The sequence below is a fragment of the Eremothecium cymbalariae genome, chromosome 8 (assembly GCF_000235365.1).
Source record: "Eremothecium cymbalariae DBVPG#7215 chromosome 8, complete sequence".
NCBI classification, from domain to species: domain Eukaryota; kingdom Fungi; phylum Ascomycota; class Saccharomycetes; order Saccharomycetales; family Saccharomycetaceae; genus Eremothecium; species Eremothecium cymbalariae.
In genome coordinates, this window is record NC_016456.1 from 1 (window position 1) to 13,202 (window position 13,202).

General features: G+C 43.0%; 6 protein-coding genes across 6 annotated transcripts, besides 1 other annotated feature; 5 read left to right on the plus strand and 1 right to left on the minus strand.

Moving 5' to 3' along the window:
* Window positions 1-850: a tandem repeat (telomeric repeat).
* A 91-nt stretch (window positions 851-941) lies between these two features.
* Window positions 942-1,469, plus strand: LRP1 (Lrp1p; the record flags this gene model as incomplete). The annotated part of the gene is made up of 1 exon (XM_003648067.1): window positions 942-1,469. The coding sequence occupies one exon, from the start codon at window positions 942-944 to the stop codon at window positions 1,467-1,469; it is 528 nt and encodes a 175-aa protein (XP_003648115.1).
* A 277-nt stretch (window positions 1,470-1,746) lies between these two features.
* Window positions 1,747-3,264, plus strand: UBX5 (DNA protein crosslink repair co-factor UBX5; the record flags this gene model as incomplete). The annotated part of the gene is made up of 1 exon (XM_003648068.1): window positions 1,747-3,264. One exon carries the CDS (start codon window positions 1,747-1,749, stop codon window positions 3,262-3,264), a length of 1,518 nt encoding a protein of 505 aa, XP_003648116.1.
* Window positions 3,265-3,506: 242 nt separating this feature from the next.
* On the plus strand, window positions 3,507-4,718 carry GPI8 (GPI-anchor transamidase; the record flags this gene model as incomplete). Its single annotated transcript, XM_003648069.1, has 1 exon — window positions 3,507-4,718. One exon carries the CDS (start codon window positions 3,507-3,509, stop codon window positions 4,716-4,718), a length of 1,212 nt encoding a protein of 403 aa, XP_003648117.1.
* Window positions 4,719-5,272: 554 nt separating this feature from the next.
* KSP1 (putative serine/threonine protein kinase KSP1) lies at window positions 5,273-7,957 on the minus strand (the record flags this gene model as incomplete). Its single annotated transcript, XM_003648070.1, has 1 exon — window positions 5,273-7,957. One exon carries the CDS (start codon window positions 7,955-7,957, stop codon window positions 5,273-5,275), a length of 2,685 nt encoding a protein of 894 aa, XP_003648118.1.
* A 1,425-nt stretch (window positions 7,958-9,382) lies between these two features.
* Window positions 9,383-11,551, plus strand: IRC3 (double-stranded DNA-dependent ATPase; the record flags this gene model as incomplete). The annotated part of the gene is made up of 1 exon (XM_003648071.1): window positions 9,383-11,551. The coding sequence occupies one exon, from the start codon at window positions 9,383-9,385 to the stop codon at window positions 11,549-11,551; it is 2,169 nt and encodes a 722-aa protein (XP_003648119.1).
* Window positions 11,552-11,756: 205 nt separating this feature from the next.
* On the plus strand, window positions 11,757-12,791 carry SAM35 (SAM complex subunit SAM35; the record flags this gene model as incomplete). The annotated part of the gene is made up of 1 exon (XM_003648072.1): window positions 11,757-12,791. One exon carries the CDS (start codon window positions 11,757-11,759, stop codon window positions 12,789-12,791), a length of 1,035 nt encoding a protein of 344 aa, XP_003648120.1.
* Between the last annotated feature and the right edge of the window lie 411 nt (window positions 12,792-13,202).

A 13,202-nucleotide genomic window follows, 5' to 3' on the forward strand; every position in this document is an offset into this window, starting at 1 on the left:
TACACCACACCGCTGAGAGACCCCTACACCACACCGCTGAGAGACCCGTACACCACACCGCTGAGAGACCCGTACACCACACCGCTGAGAGACCCGTACACCACACCGCTGAGAGACCCGTACACCACACCGCTGAGAGACCCGTACACCACACCGCTGAGAGACCCGTACACCACACCGCTGAGAGACCCGTACACCACACCGCTGAGAGACCCGTACACCACACCGCTGAGAGACCCGTACACCACACCGCTGAGAGACCCGTACACCACACCGCTGAGAGACCCGTACACTGCTCCGCTGAGAGACCCGTACACTGCTCCGCTGAGAGACCCGTACACTGCTCCGCTCCCTCCCGTCGCCCGCCAGATCCACGTGACCTCAACCATACGCTGCCCTGCCCTCAAGACCTCGCTCCGCTGAGACCCGACGCTGCCTGAAACCGCTCCCTCCCGTCGCCCGCCAGATCCACGTGACCCTCCTGGACCATACACTGCTCCCTGAGAGACCCGTACGCTGCTCCGCTCCCTCCCGTCCCCCGCCAGATACATCCACGTGACCTCAACCGTACACTGCCCTGCCCTCAAGACCTCGCTCCGCTGAGACCCGTCGCTGCCTGAAACCGCTCTCAAGACCCTCTCGCCAGATCCCACGTGACCTCAAGACCATACACTGCTCCCTGAGAGACCCGTACGCTGCTCCCTGAGAGACCCGTACACTGCTCCGCTGAGAGAGACCGCCTTTATTTTGTGTCTGGTCACATTTTCCTCAAGACGCTCACCACAGTGACTTTACCCTCACGTGACCAATCTGACGCAGATACAGGAATTTCCTCATCGCTGCCAAAGCTATGCGACCCAATGAACAAATTGAATCCAAACTATTGAATAAAGCTCTTGAGGTAGATTAGGAAGTCAGGTGCTTGGGAAACGTTAGGTAAGATGGAGCATATCAATAAGATAAAACCATTTATTGTACATCTGAACAGACAGCTCAAGGATTTAGAGCCAGAAATTAAAAAACTAACCAACCAACCTCTTGATGATCAACTTCTCTCTTTGACAGATGAGAAGGAAAGGTTGAAGCTATCAAATAAATATGCATATGTGTTGAGCTCGTTGCTTTTTGTATATATGAAGGTTTTAAATGTCAAAGATATGACTCCTATCATGGCCGAGTTGTCCAGAGTGAAGAGCTACATGGATAAGGTTAAGCAGTTAGACTTGAATCAATCAGAGAAGGAAAGTGCAGCCCAAGAGCAACAAGAACGTGCCAAAACCATAATAGGCAGCGCATTAGGTGAAATAAGATCTGATGCGGCTATCAGTAAGGTCCATTTTCTAGGAAAGCATACCAAATTTGAAAATAAACGTGATCAAGACGAATTGGCCAAAAAAGTGATGAGTAGATTAAAACAAGCTAACAAAACGAAAGAGAGTACTGGGAAGGTCTCTAAAAGGAACAAATAGGAGTATCTACATAGTTGAATACACACTTTTAATGTATATTAATCTCGATAGTAAAATACAGGCTTCGTTTGGCGATAATGTTGTTTTAAATGCTGCAGGGTGGGTGTGAGCGAAACGGATATAGCGGAAAGTAGAAGAGTTAAGTAACGCGGCTGGAGAATTAATCCTTAATTAAAAAAGTATTTTGTTTTGGAACAAGCTCTGTGGTACTCACATCTACATCAGGTCAGTGAATAAAGAACACAGATAAGTTATTAGAGGTTGTTGCAAGGTAATTATGAGGTCTCAGGAAGATGTGGAGACTTTCATGGGTATCTGCGGGACTAGCAATAGCGGATTGGCTAAGCATTTCCTTGAAATGGCAGGTGGCAACATGGAGACGGCTATTTCTTTGTTCTTTGAGCACGGTGGAGAATCGCAATTAAAGGAGGGCAGTGCTCGGGATGTTCCTGGGTATGGTGGTATTGGCACTGGTGATGATGAGCTGCTGGCAAACACGTTACAGCAGGAAGCATACCACGAAGAAAGTAGCTATCGTCCTCCTGATCAGGCAAGGCATGAGCAGTTGGTAGATACACAGTTCTTTCCGGGGCAATATGCTGGTGTAGGGGGCATGTTCCAACCTCTACGGGGTGTACGTGATATGTTTGATGATAGTAGGCCCTCAGGTATTTTCAATCAGCAACTTTCTGATGAGCAGCTGGGCAGCGAAAGCGATAACAGTGATGACTATTCTTACGCTGAGGATAGGCATCGGCAATATGAGTATGCTGAAGAAACGGTTGTAGAGGTTGATGATGACGGTAATCTTCGTGAATACACCAAGATAGTTCGCAAACCGAAGGCCGTGAGTAAAGAGGAAAGGATGACCTTGCTTTTCAGACCTCCATTCGATATGATGAGTAAAGTCGATTTGGACCATGCCAAATTATCTGCTCGTGAAAAGAAAAAATGGATCATGATCAATATCCAAGCTGTGGATATATTTCAATGCCAGATGTTAAATAGAGACTTGTGGTCTGATTCCAAGGTGAAGAGGTTGATTAAATCAAATTTTGTGTTTTTACAATATCAATATGAATCGCGTTCTGCTCAAAGCTACGTACAGTTCTATGACCTTAATAATAGAGATGATCTCCCACATATTGCCATTTTGGATCCATTGACAGGTGAAAGATTAAAACAATGGAATAGAGACGTCCCTAAACCTGACGCTTTTATAAAGACAGTCGAAGAGTTCCTTTCCGATTTTTCGTTAGATCCAGCTGCAGCTAACCCTACAGTTAAAGAACCTACCCCAGAACTAGACCCTACTACTCTGACTGAGGAACAACAAGTAAGTCTGGCTATCCAAGAGTCTTTGAATCGACCAGGAGATCCGTCAGACGCCAAAGATGACAATACTGAAGATGATGACGGTGACGGCGCCGCTGCTGGTGCTGTCAACGAGAATCCGCAACCTTCAACACCAGCAGGTGAGGATGCGGATCTCGTACTATTTCAATCCATTAAACCTGTATCTCACTTGGAACCAGATAACGAACCAGGAGTGACTACTAGAATTCAGATTCGTACTGGCGATGGTAAGAGAATCATAAGAAGATTCAATGCTAAGCAAGACACAGTAAAGACAATATATGAAGTCATCAAATCTGAGATGGATGATTATAGAACCGCTCGGTTTTTATTGACTACACACACTAGGGAAAACTTGATCAACAAGTTAGATGAGACCATCAGTGGCGCTGCGTTGGAAAACAGTTCTATACTGTTAGAGAGGATTACAGAGGGGTAGGCACGGCTTTAAAATTCTAATATTAAGATAAATGAGAAGATAAATACATATAACCAGCGTTTATTTACTTACAATATATATATGCTTGGCTGATCGTTACCCGGGCTTCTCTTACCATCATTCCTGACGGAGCACATGCTAGCCAATGTCAGTGTAATATCGTCATTATTAAAAGCCCGCAAAAAGACCACAGTTCCGTATGTGTGATTTAAGCTCATCCTTTAGCGTTCCCTAGAGCTACAATGAAGCTTCAAATCATTCAATCTTTTGCACTTTTGCTTCTTACATGCTTCGGGAAAGTTTGGGGGGATGGTTCGCATACCAATAATTGGGCAGTACTTGTGTCTACATCTCGTTTTTGGTTCAATTATAGACACATGGCTAATGTGTTAAGCATGTACCGTACGGTAAAAAGGCTTGGGATTCCTGATTCTCAGATTATATTGATGTTAAGTGATGATATTGCATGTAATTCTAGAAACCTGTTTCCTGGTGCGGTTTTTAACAACGCAGATCGAGCTATCGATTTGTATGGACAGTCAGTTGAGGTTGATTACAGAGGTTACGAGGTCACTGTTGAAAATTTCATTAGATTACTAACGGATAGGTGGGATGATGTGCAACCGAAGTCTAAACGGCTTATGACAGATGAAAACTCTAATATTTTTATATATATCACAGGTCATGGAGGCGAAGATTTCTTAAAGTTTCAAGATGCGGAAGAGATTTCGTCATATGATATCGCAGATGCGTTTGCACAAATGTGGGAGAAGAAGCGTTATAATGAGATTTTTTTCATGATAGATACGTGCCAGGCGAATACGATGTATTCCAGATGTTATTCACCCAATGTTCTAGCTGTTGGTTCAAGTGAGCTAGACGAAAGTTCTTATTCTCATCATTCAGATGTTGAAATTGGGGTAGCAGTCATTGATAGGTTTACCTATTATACACTAGAATTTATGGAACAAATTAAGAAGAATTCTACAGCAACCCTCCAGGATCTTTTTGATTACTACACATTTGAGAAGGTTCATTCACATGTCGGTGTTCGGAAATATTTATATGAGAGAGACACTGCCGAAGTTTTAATAACAGATTTCTTTGGTAATGTGCAGAATATTATACTGGATGATGAGGAAACCACGGACGCAGGAGCTGGTATTGCAGGAACACAGGAACAGAGAAATGACATATTGGACTTCACTATCGCAAGGAACTTAAGTCGTACTCCAGAAACAATATCCAAAGAGAATCCAAGAGTGACGCAGGTGGTAAAAAGTACCGAAGTTAATAAAGATGGAGCATTATATCAAGGTTCTATCGAATCATATAATCGTTCTCTAGTAAAAGCATTTGGGACTTTATTGCTATTATCTCTAAGTCTATCACTATACGCTCAAAAGGAGAACACAAGCCTCGATTCTTATAATACACTGTATAAAGCTACTTAAAGTGGCTAACATTCCCGTCATTGTTTTATATTTGTTATTTAAAAGATATGCATACAAAGATATAAAGATATATATGCCTGATACTTAAATTACCTATAGACAAACGCAAAAGGCCATCCAATACCTCTAATGGAGTAATAAGAATTGTACTATTGGTTTGAAATTGTATATCCTTTTTCTTACGAAATATATGTGTATTTTTCAATACAAGTGTTAAAACTAATTTTTTGAAAAAAAATTGGAAAAATGCAGAATCATTAAAAATAACGGTACATAATAAATCATAGATGGTAGAATGCGAAATAATGAAAGTTTCCACAATCACCTTACCTTTCGATAAAAATTGTACGTTTTCCTTCTATTTATTGTTTTATTGGGTTTTCATATAGGCTTTTTTTTCAACTGGTCAAGACCTCCATGAACTAACTATATTTGCAGTCTTTATCAAAAAGATAAATCAAAACTGCAAATGAAATAATAAGAATTAGTGAGGCGGTTCTTCAAAATGTCTAAGTGAACAAAAATAAAAGAAAAAAAATTTGGCATGGGAAAACTTAATCTTGATGTTGCTGCAATATTAGCCAATTGTTTTTATATTGCTCTAATGAACCAACCAAGTCATCTTGGATAGAGGACTTGCGTCCGCTCTTGATCTTTTGTGGTGAATGAACATGGAAAACCCTTCGATTAATGGAGGCGATTTCATGGTCGTCTTCAAACGCCACAGCATGATCAGCAAATACATCAGCATTTTGAATTGCAGTAGTGCTAATAGCATGGTTCTGTGGCATATATGGTTTATGAATCTTGTTAAAGGATGATTCTGATCTGATATGACTGTTATTGTTACTGTGACTGTTATTGTTATTGTTGTTAATCGTTGATGAAGAATACCTTCTTGTGCCTAAAGTGTTTTTCTTTGAAGCATACGTGCCAGTGTTATAATTTTCACCATTTATTGAGAGAGTAGGACCAACTCCGTAGATTGAACTGCCCATATTGTTACATGATCCTTGGTTGAAAGCCTTCCTATGGTGAGGCGGAATGTAAATCCCTGGCTTTGGCTTGAATTCAGTGGTAGAAATATTGTTCGAAACAGCGCTATTACTTGAGGCACTATGCCTGCGAGCATTATCAGACACGTGGAAGGTTAAGTCCTTCAATTGGTTATGCAATTCGGTAGAAGCTGATTGCGGAGACTTCAACAACTCGGGTACATCCGTGGCAGTTCCTGCACTGGCTGGATTCGCCCCAGGTGTTCCGTGCAGTGAATCGAGTTGCGTTGGAGTGCGAGATCTGTGAAGTGATGTATGTTCATGAACCGTTAAATTTGACATCTCATTGATAAAGTTGTTGTCCACATCGGATTCTTCTAACGTGAAAAGGACATCATCTAAATCGGGTTCAGCATCCAATGTTAGACGATGCTGTTCATGATATGTGACACCTTTTTTGGGTGAATCACCATTAATATGAACGGAATTGCCTGCATTATTTGGAGAGTTGTTGTTGTTGTTGTTGTTGTTGTGGAGAGTGTTCCGCGAATGTGGAGGGATATATTTTCCGGAAGGAAAATTCAGGCTACTTACAGAGGATCCGCGCCTGCCATGGCTATTCGCACTGTTGGCATTTGCGGATGAACTCGCACTTTGAAACGGCACCTTGCCAAGGTTAGCACTTGCAGAAGCTGGTCGGCCATTGTTTACGCTGTTGTTATTATTATTATTGCCATGCTCACCCAAGTTATAATGATAACTATTTCTGCGAGGACGGTTTCTTCTACTGAATACCCCCTCCATATACCGGTTGTGGAGACTAGGAGGAGTGAAAAAATCCCTCGTATTAAAATTTTCACTGTTGTTTTGGCTATTATACTCATGGAAATAATTGTCTATATGACTGTTTGGCGTCGGAATCCCCAAAGGTTTCCTACTGTTTTTGATGATCTTGCGATTATTCCTGATTTTAATTGGTTTAGTGTTCTTTTCCGGATTCAAAGGTTTAGCATGGGATCTCTTTGTAAAGGTAAACTTTGGAACAGGATCTTTCTCCTCCTTTTTCGATTGAGCCGGAGTGATTTGTTCGACTGTTATTGCCGGTACAGAGCCCGCTGTAACTGGAGCCAAAGGTAGGTCAGCATCTGATATTGGGGTATTCGTGACATTGGTAGCATCACCCTCGTGGAATCTAGAAGTAGCACTGTATGCGTCCTCTTCTTCGGAAGCCACTCCACCCTCATCATACAAGGTGTTATAGTATTCATCATCCAAGGTGTATTCTCCCAACCTTGATAACTCCTCTCTCATACCTTGTAAATATCTGTTTGTCGGATCAATCGTTAGACAATGTCTCAATAGTTGGAAAAGGTCATAGGTCATAGTTGGAAACACATCAAACAATGCCTCTCTGTTTGCCGCAAAATAGCAGAAAGACTTGTCTGTCTGATTAGCAACACTGAACGGGTTCTTATGGAAAACCATGTTGAGCAACACAACCCCAATCGACCATATATCAACTTTACTACAGTCATACGGATCATCTCTTTCATCATAATCCAGATTGCTCTCAAATAGCTCAGGAGCCATGTAACGCTCACTCCCAACATTCCGGTTGGTAGACATACGATCTGTAGTAGCTAAGCCCCAATCGGTCAACTTAATAGTCCAGTTGGAATCCGCAATCAAAATATTTTCCGGCTTAATATCCCGATGATAGATCCCTTTGCTATGAACATAGTCCACAGCATCCATGATCTGATTTAGTAAATGCGTCAACTGTTTGGTCTTCCTAGGAACTAGGCCACCTCTGATAGCTTCATACAAGTCGCCGCCAGAACAGTACTCCATAATAATGTAGGAATCAAAGTAATCGAATAACTCAGTAATATTATTGTGTTTACCAATTTTGTTTTGTACATCAACTTCGTATAATGCTTCATAACAAACATGATTGGACAGCCTAGAACGGACCCTCTCGGAAATTAGCGATCGCTGGCGTTTCAGCATCTGCCGTCTTTCTAAAGATGAGTTGTTGGAACCATCCCCTTTTTCGTTGGTATTTCTTGTTTCATCATCATCATCATCACTTTTGAATATGTACTTGACAGCCACCAACTTCTTCAAATTGGTGTCCTTGGCCAAAGACACATATCCATATGAGCCCTCGCTGATATCCTCCAACTTCTGATAACGCCCCTTCAACAACCCCCCTTCCTTGTAGATCTCATAATCCAGCGTCATGTTAGCAACCTGCACTTGATCGAAAAAACACGGATGGCAAATTAACTCAAAAGCTTGACAGTAAAATAATAAAAAATCCTTCCAAAGCTCGTCAGTTGGTACGTGTAGCTCAAAACGTTGGACGATTGGTTGGACGAATGTTCGCTCGTAGATCCTCACTAAAACAAAAACCCTATAATGACTACTGCAAAATACGAGGAAAAAAGCCCAGATATAGAAACAACGTTTAACTTCGTTGTATAAGCCTACCCGCTGCTTTGGCCTGGACTGGATGTTTCCCCTATTTCTAGACAGAAAAACTAAAAAAAAGTGTCCTTTCTTTCTTTCTTTCCTTTAAGTTAAGACCTCCGGTCTCAAACTATACGCACTCCAGATGATAATCTAAAACCGTTATCACAAAACACATACAACTCAACAGAAAAAATAAACACCCGCTGAACTCTTGCTCGCTCTCTCTCCCTTAACCAACGCTATAGACCCCTGCTTCCAGAACGCTCTCCAAGCTTCTTTTTTCCTCTCAACCTTTCCCGCTCGTCCCCCTTGTCTTCGCTTGCCTTCTTACCTACCTCTTCTACAAAACTTGTTGAACGACAGATAGATAAAAGTACCTTCGATCCAAACCCAAAGGCCAATCAATCTCACCCAAAAATTACCCGGGTCGCTCGCTCACTCTACTATGACAATGATCAAACCTGGCCGCAAACCTCAGACCCGCCTATATTTCTCTCAACCAAATCAATCAAAACAACAAAAAAAACAAAACAAAACAAACTAAAAAGCTTAACTTAGCTCCCTTGTCGTCGCTTAAAAAGTGCAAAACCAAAGAAACCTTACCTAACCCAAAAAAAAGATACTACTAATATCTTTTAAACAAAACAAAACAAAAATGAAAACCCTAATAAAAAACTATCTCTTTTTATCCTGTCTTCTCTCTCTTGGTTTCCGCTATAATGATATTTGCCTCTCCGTTCGATGATACCTTTAAAGCAGCAGCAGTTGTAGCACCTTAATTTGTTACTGTTTTGGATTCCTTTCTTTGTTGCAAAGGTGTTGTTTTAGAAGGGGGGAGGGGGTGAGGGAGGACAGCTAAAAATTCCCTGATTGTTTATTTTTCTTAAAAGATGCATATGGACTTCCTGTTGTTTACCGGTGTTCCACTCCACAGTCCCAAACTTTGAGTCCGGGAGCCTACCACGTCGCCGTGCAGCATGACGGGTCAGCGGTGTGTGCGGGTAACTGTTGTGTGCATTTCACGTGATCTTTGTGTCACGTGACGCGGGCCGGGCGTGCGTCAACAAAGTTTGCAGATTTCAGGAAAGCCAAACCGAGCACAACGTAAATCGGTAATTGGTGACTGGCAAAGTGGGCTTTTTCCTAGGTGATCGGTGGGAGAGTTCAATGGTGGTATAGAAGACGAAAAGGTAAATGGGGGTCTTGAATGGTGACCGACGATGGCTGATATTGATGAGGTTTTTTGTGCAGCGGAAGGCGTGGTATTCGGGGGTATGTGGGGCTGGTAAGGAAGATATGGTAGGAAAGGTGGTGTTAGGCGACAAAGGAGCGGGGGTGGCAGGGGTAAAGGAACCGGCAGTGGGTTTGATATCTGGCCTACGGAGATATCAGCAGGAGTGCATTGATCAGTGCATCGATTGCATTACGCTGAAGGGTCAGCGACGGATAGGGGTATCTTTGGCGACGGGTGGTGGGAAGACAGTGATATTTGCTAATCTGTTGCAGCAGTTACGGGAGCGCCAGGTACGAGGAGGGGTGGTGGGGAGCGGTATGGCGGGATTTCGAACGTTGGTTTTGGTGCATCGAAGGGAGCTAGCGGTGCAGGCTTCGCAGACTATCAAGCGATTTTTTCCTGGGTTGAATGTACAGGTTGAGATGGGGAAATTGAGGGCGGATGTGGTTGGTGCCGATGTAGTTGTTGCATCTTTGCAGAGTCTGATACGACGGTTGGAGGAGTATCCTACGGATAGTGTTAATCTGATTATAATTGATGAGGCACATCATGCTGTGGCGAGGTCGTATATTGAGGTGCTGCGGCACTTTGGTGCGGACGTTGTGGATAGCCGGGTGCCTGTTGTTGGTTTTAGCGCGACGTTCGAGCGTGCGGATCGAAAGGCTTTGTCACGTGTGTTTGACGAGATAGTGTTTCATAAGGGCATACTCGAGATGATCGACGAGGAGTGGCTCTGTGATGGCAAGTTCACTACTGTAGAGATTGGCGCCGATCTAACGGATGTAGCGGTTGCCGGTTCGGATTTTCAGGTGGGTAGTTTGTCCAGAGTCATGAATACCGATTGGGTTAATAAGGTGATTTTGCAGACCTACTTGCACAAGAAAAAGCTCCACAACCTCAAGTCCACTATTCTTTTTGGTGTCGACATTGCCCATGTTACAACTCTGTGCGAGTTATTTCAAAAACATAATATCGGAGCGCAATACGTCACTTCTAAAACCAGACTTACCGAGAGGGACTCATTGCTTGAGGATTTTCGTCAAGGGCGCATCGAGGTGCTGATGAACTGTGGGATATTTACTGAGGGGACCGATATTCCAAATATAGACTGTATATTGTTGTGCAGGCCCACTAAATCGCGGACTTTGCTTGTGCAGATGGTTGGCCGCGGCCTAAGAAAGCACCATACGAAAGATTACTGTCAGGTAGTGGATTTTGTTGCCTCATCGAGGGCCGGTGTCGTTTCGGTGCCTTCACTTGTGGGCATCGATCCTGAAGGCATGCAGTTTGACGAAGCTACGTTGAAAGATTTAGAGCTTGTGAAGCAAGAGTTAGAGAAACGAAGGCTGGAAGTCGAACATCGGGATGCATTGAAACTCGAAGAGGCCAGGGAATATGCAAGAAATATTGATGCACGGGTTGAGGAACTGGTAGGTTCCTTGAGCGCACTGGACCTCACGCTAACGTCCTACGACAACTTTAGGTCTTATTACGAGACAGTAGCAAAAGGTGAAGAGGTTAGCGTTAACGAAATGACTAACCATCAAAAGGAACTCAAGCTTTTCAAGGACTCGGTATATCCGTGGGTAAAGCTAGGCAACGCGTCATGGGGCATGGATATAAGTCAAGGGCATCACATTAGAATTTACAAAATAAAAGATCTAGAGAACCCCAAGGAGTCCCTTTATGAACTCAAGTTTTTTAGGAAACTGCCATACCGAGAAGGTAGGGTTGTCAAGTACAGTCCCAGAACAATAATAAAAAGCCTGGATCTAGTAGAAGTCATTGGTGCAGTAGAGGGTTTGATAAACAACCTGCAACTATCGCTGATAGCATCCTCTCCATCATCTAAAGCACCCAAGAATTTTACAAAGTACTCTCCATGGAGACAGATGGCTGCCACTTCCAAGCAGAAAAAATTTGTTGAAACGTTATTAGAGAAGCAACTAGATAAAGATGAACAGCTGAAAGAACTTTTGACTAAAAAGAATATCAAAGACTTCGTTTCTAACATCAGCAAAGGTGAGGCGTCGAATATCATATTTGGGAGTGCACAAGCTCCAGTATATTTAACTACCGCCGTTTTAAAATCATTGGCACGGAAAATATGTAATAAAGTAACTAAGTAATTATACGATCTTCCTTTTTTTCTATTTATTTGATTTCTTGTCGGAATGTCGCTTTAGCCTTCTAAGATCATCTAGCGTCGATCTTTAAAAACAAAAAAACCATCAGCATCGACATTGACATTGGCAAAAAAAGTTTCAAGAAAATCTTTGCATACATACAACGAAGAGTAGTCTTCTATGTACTCATCAAGACAACCAAGATTATATGGAGGTGCCAGCTCCCATCAAACAACTATTTGACCAATTCCCCCTAGTTTCCTATGGCCCAGTAGCTAAAAATGATAACTCATTGAAAAATGAACTACAACAGAGAACCTATCCATTCGAAGGTAACAACGCCATCAAATCCAGCCCGAACGATGTTTTGAAACTCTGTGTTTATAATGTCATAACGCATGAAGAAACTAAAAGCATCCTGGCATCGGATCCCTGGTGCCTGTTTATACAACTTGCAATTTGCCAGAAGAACTCTGTACGCCTTTGCAAAGCAGCCCCCAATAATGACCTACTAATACCGAACAGTTCTGTGCAACAAAACGACAGTTCATATCCGCTGAAGCACTGCATGCTAGTGGTTTCCCATCATGCCGCGACCAGTTCCCACCTCCCAATGCTGATAGAGGGATACCAGAAGCGGTACATCAGGCAAACACATGCCATTAGCGAAATCATGGACTCCAAAATCGCCGACAACCCCATCGAAATCATGTATATGACTCTTTTAGACACCGTAATCAGCGATGCCTACGTCTCCCAACTGCTATTCGAAACCCCGGACCATACACTCCTACGCCTGTACGCTCGCAACCCACCTACTTCAATATCCCTACTACAATCATCCCAGCTACACAATCTGAAGACTTTGCTCCGCACCAGAAACAACTTCCACCTACGCCATATTGCCTTGGCCAACTATATAAAACCTCACCACCACCTCTCCCCCCCCTCCAACCATTCCAACAAAGACCCCCTCCTCCACCACCTACTACAAAAGTCAGAAACCGTGTTGCTACAGTTCCAGGAACTTGTGCAACACCACAACCTTTTTAGCGAATCCGACCCTCTCATCTCCAAAAACTCGGACTCACATCACATCCGTCCCGCATATCTCGACCTAAAGCTAGCAAGCTACATTCTTGCCATACAACAACTAAGCGGCTCGTCTTTACAGCTCTTCATCGCCAAGAATTGCAAGCAGCTAATAAGGCACTCCACAAGAGTACTCTCTCTTTACACGTAGCTACAAATTACCTAAAAGTACCTATCAATACCTATAATTTACCTACATCCTTCTTCCCTGCCCTTCATGTGTATTGTGTCCTCAAAACCGCCTTCCATCGATACAAACATCCACAGCTACGTAAACACACTCTTCGGAGGAACTCCCCATCACCCTACCAATAATACCACCACAACTAACGTCTTACGTATATCGTTTATCCAATTCCACACAGACACAAAAACACCACCACATACATACTACATACACACTGTAAAAAACAAAAACACATAAACCACGCATAACACAGCAGACAATAACACAGCTCAACGACGGTCTCACCCATCTCAAGTAGACACGACCCAACTCCCTAACCCCCTCCTACTCCTCCCCTTCCCTGCTGCTTAAACCCTGTCATCCCACTATCACCAG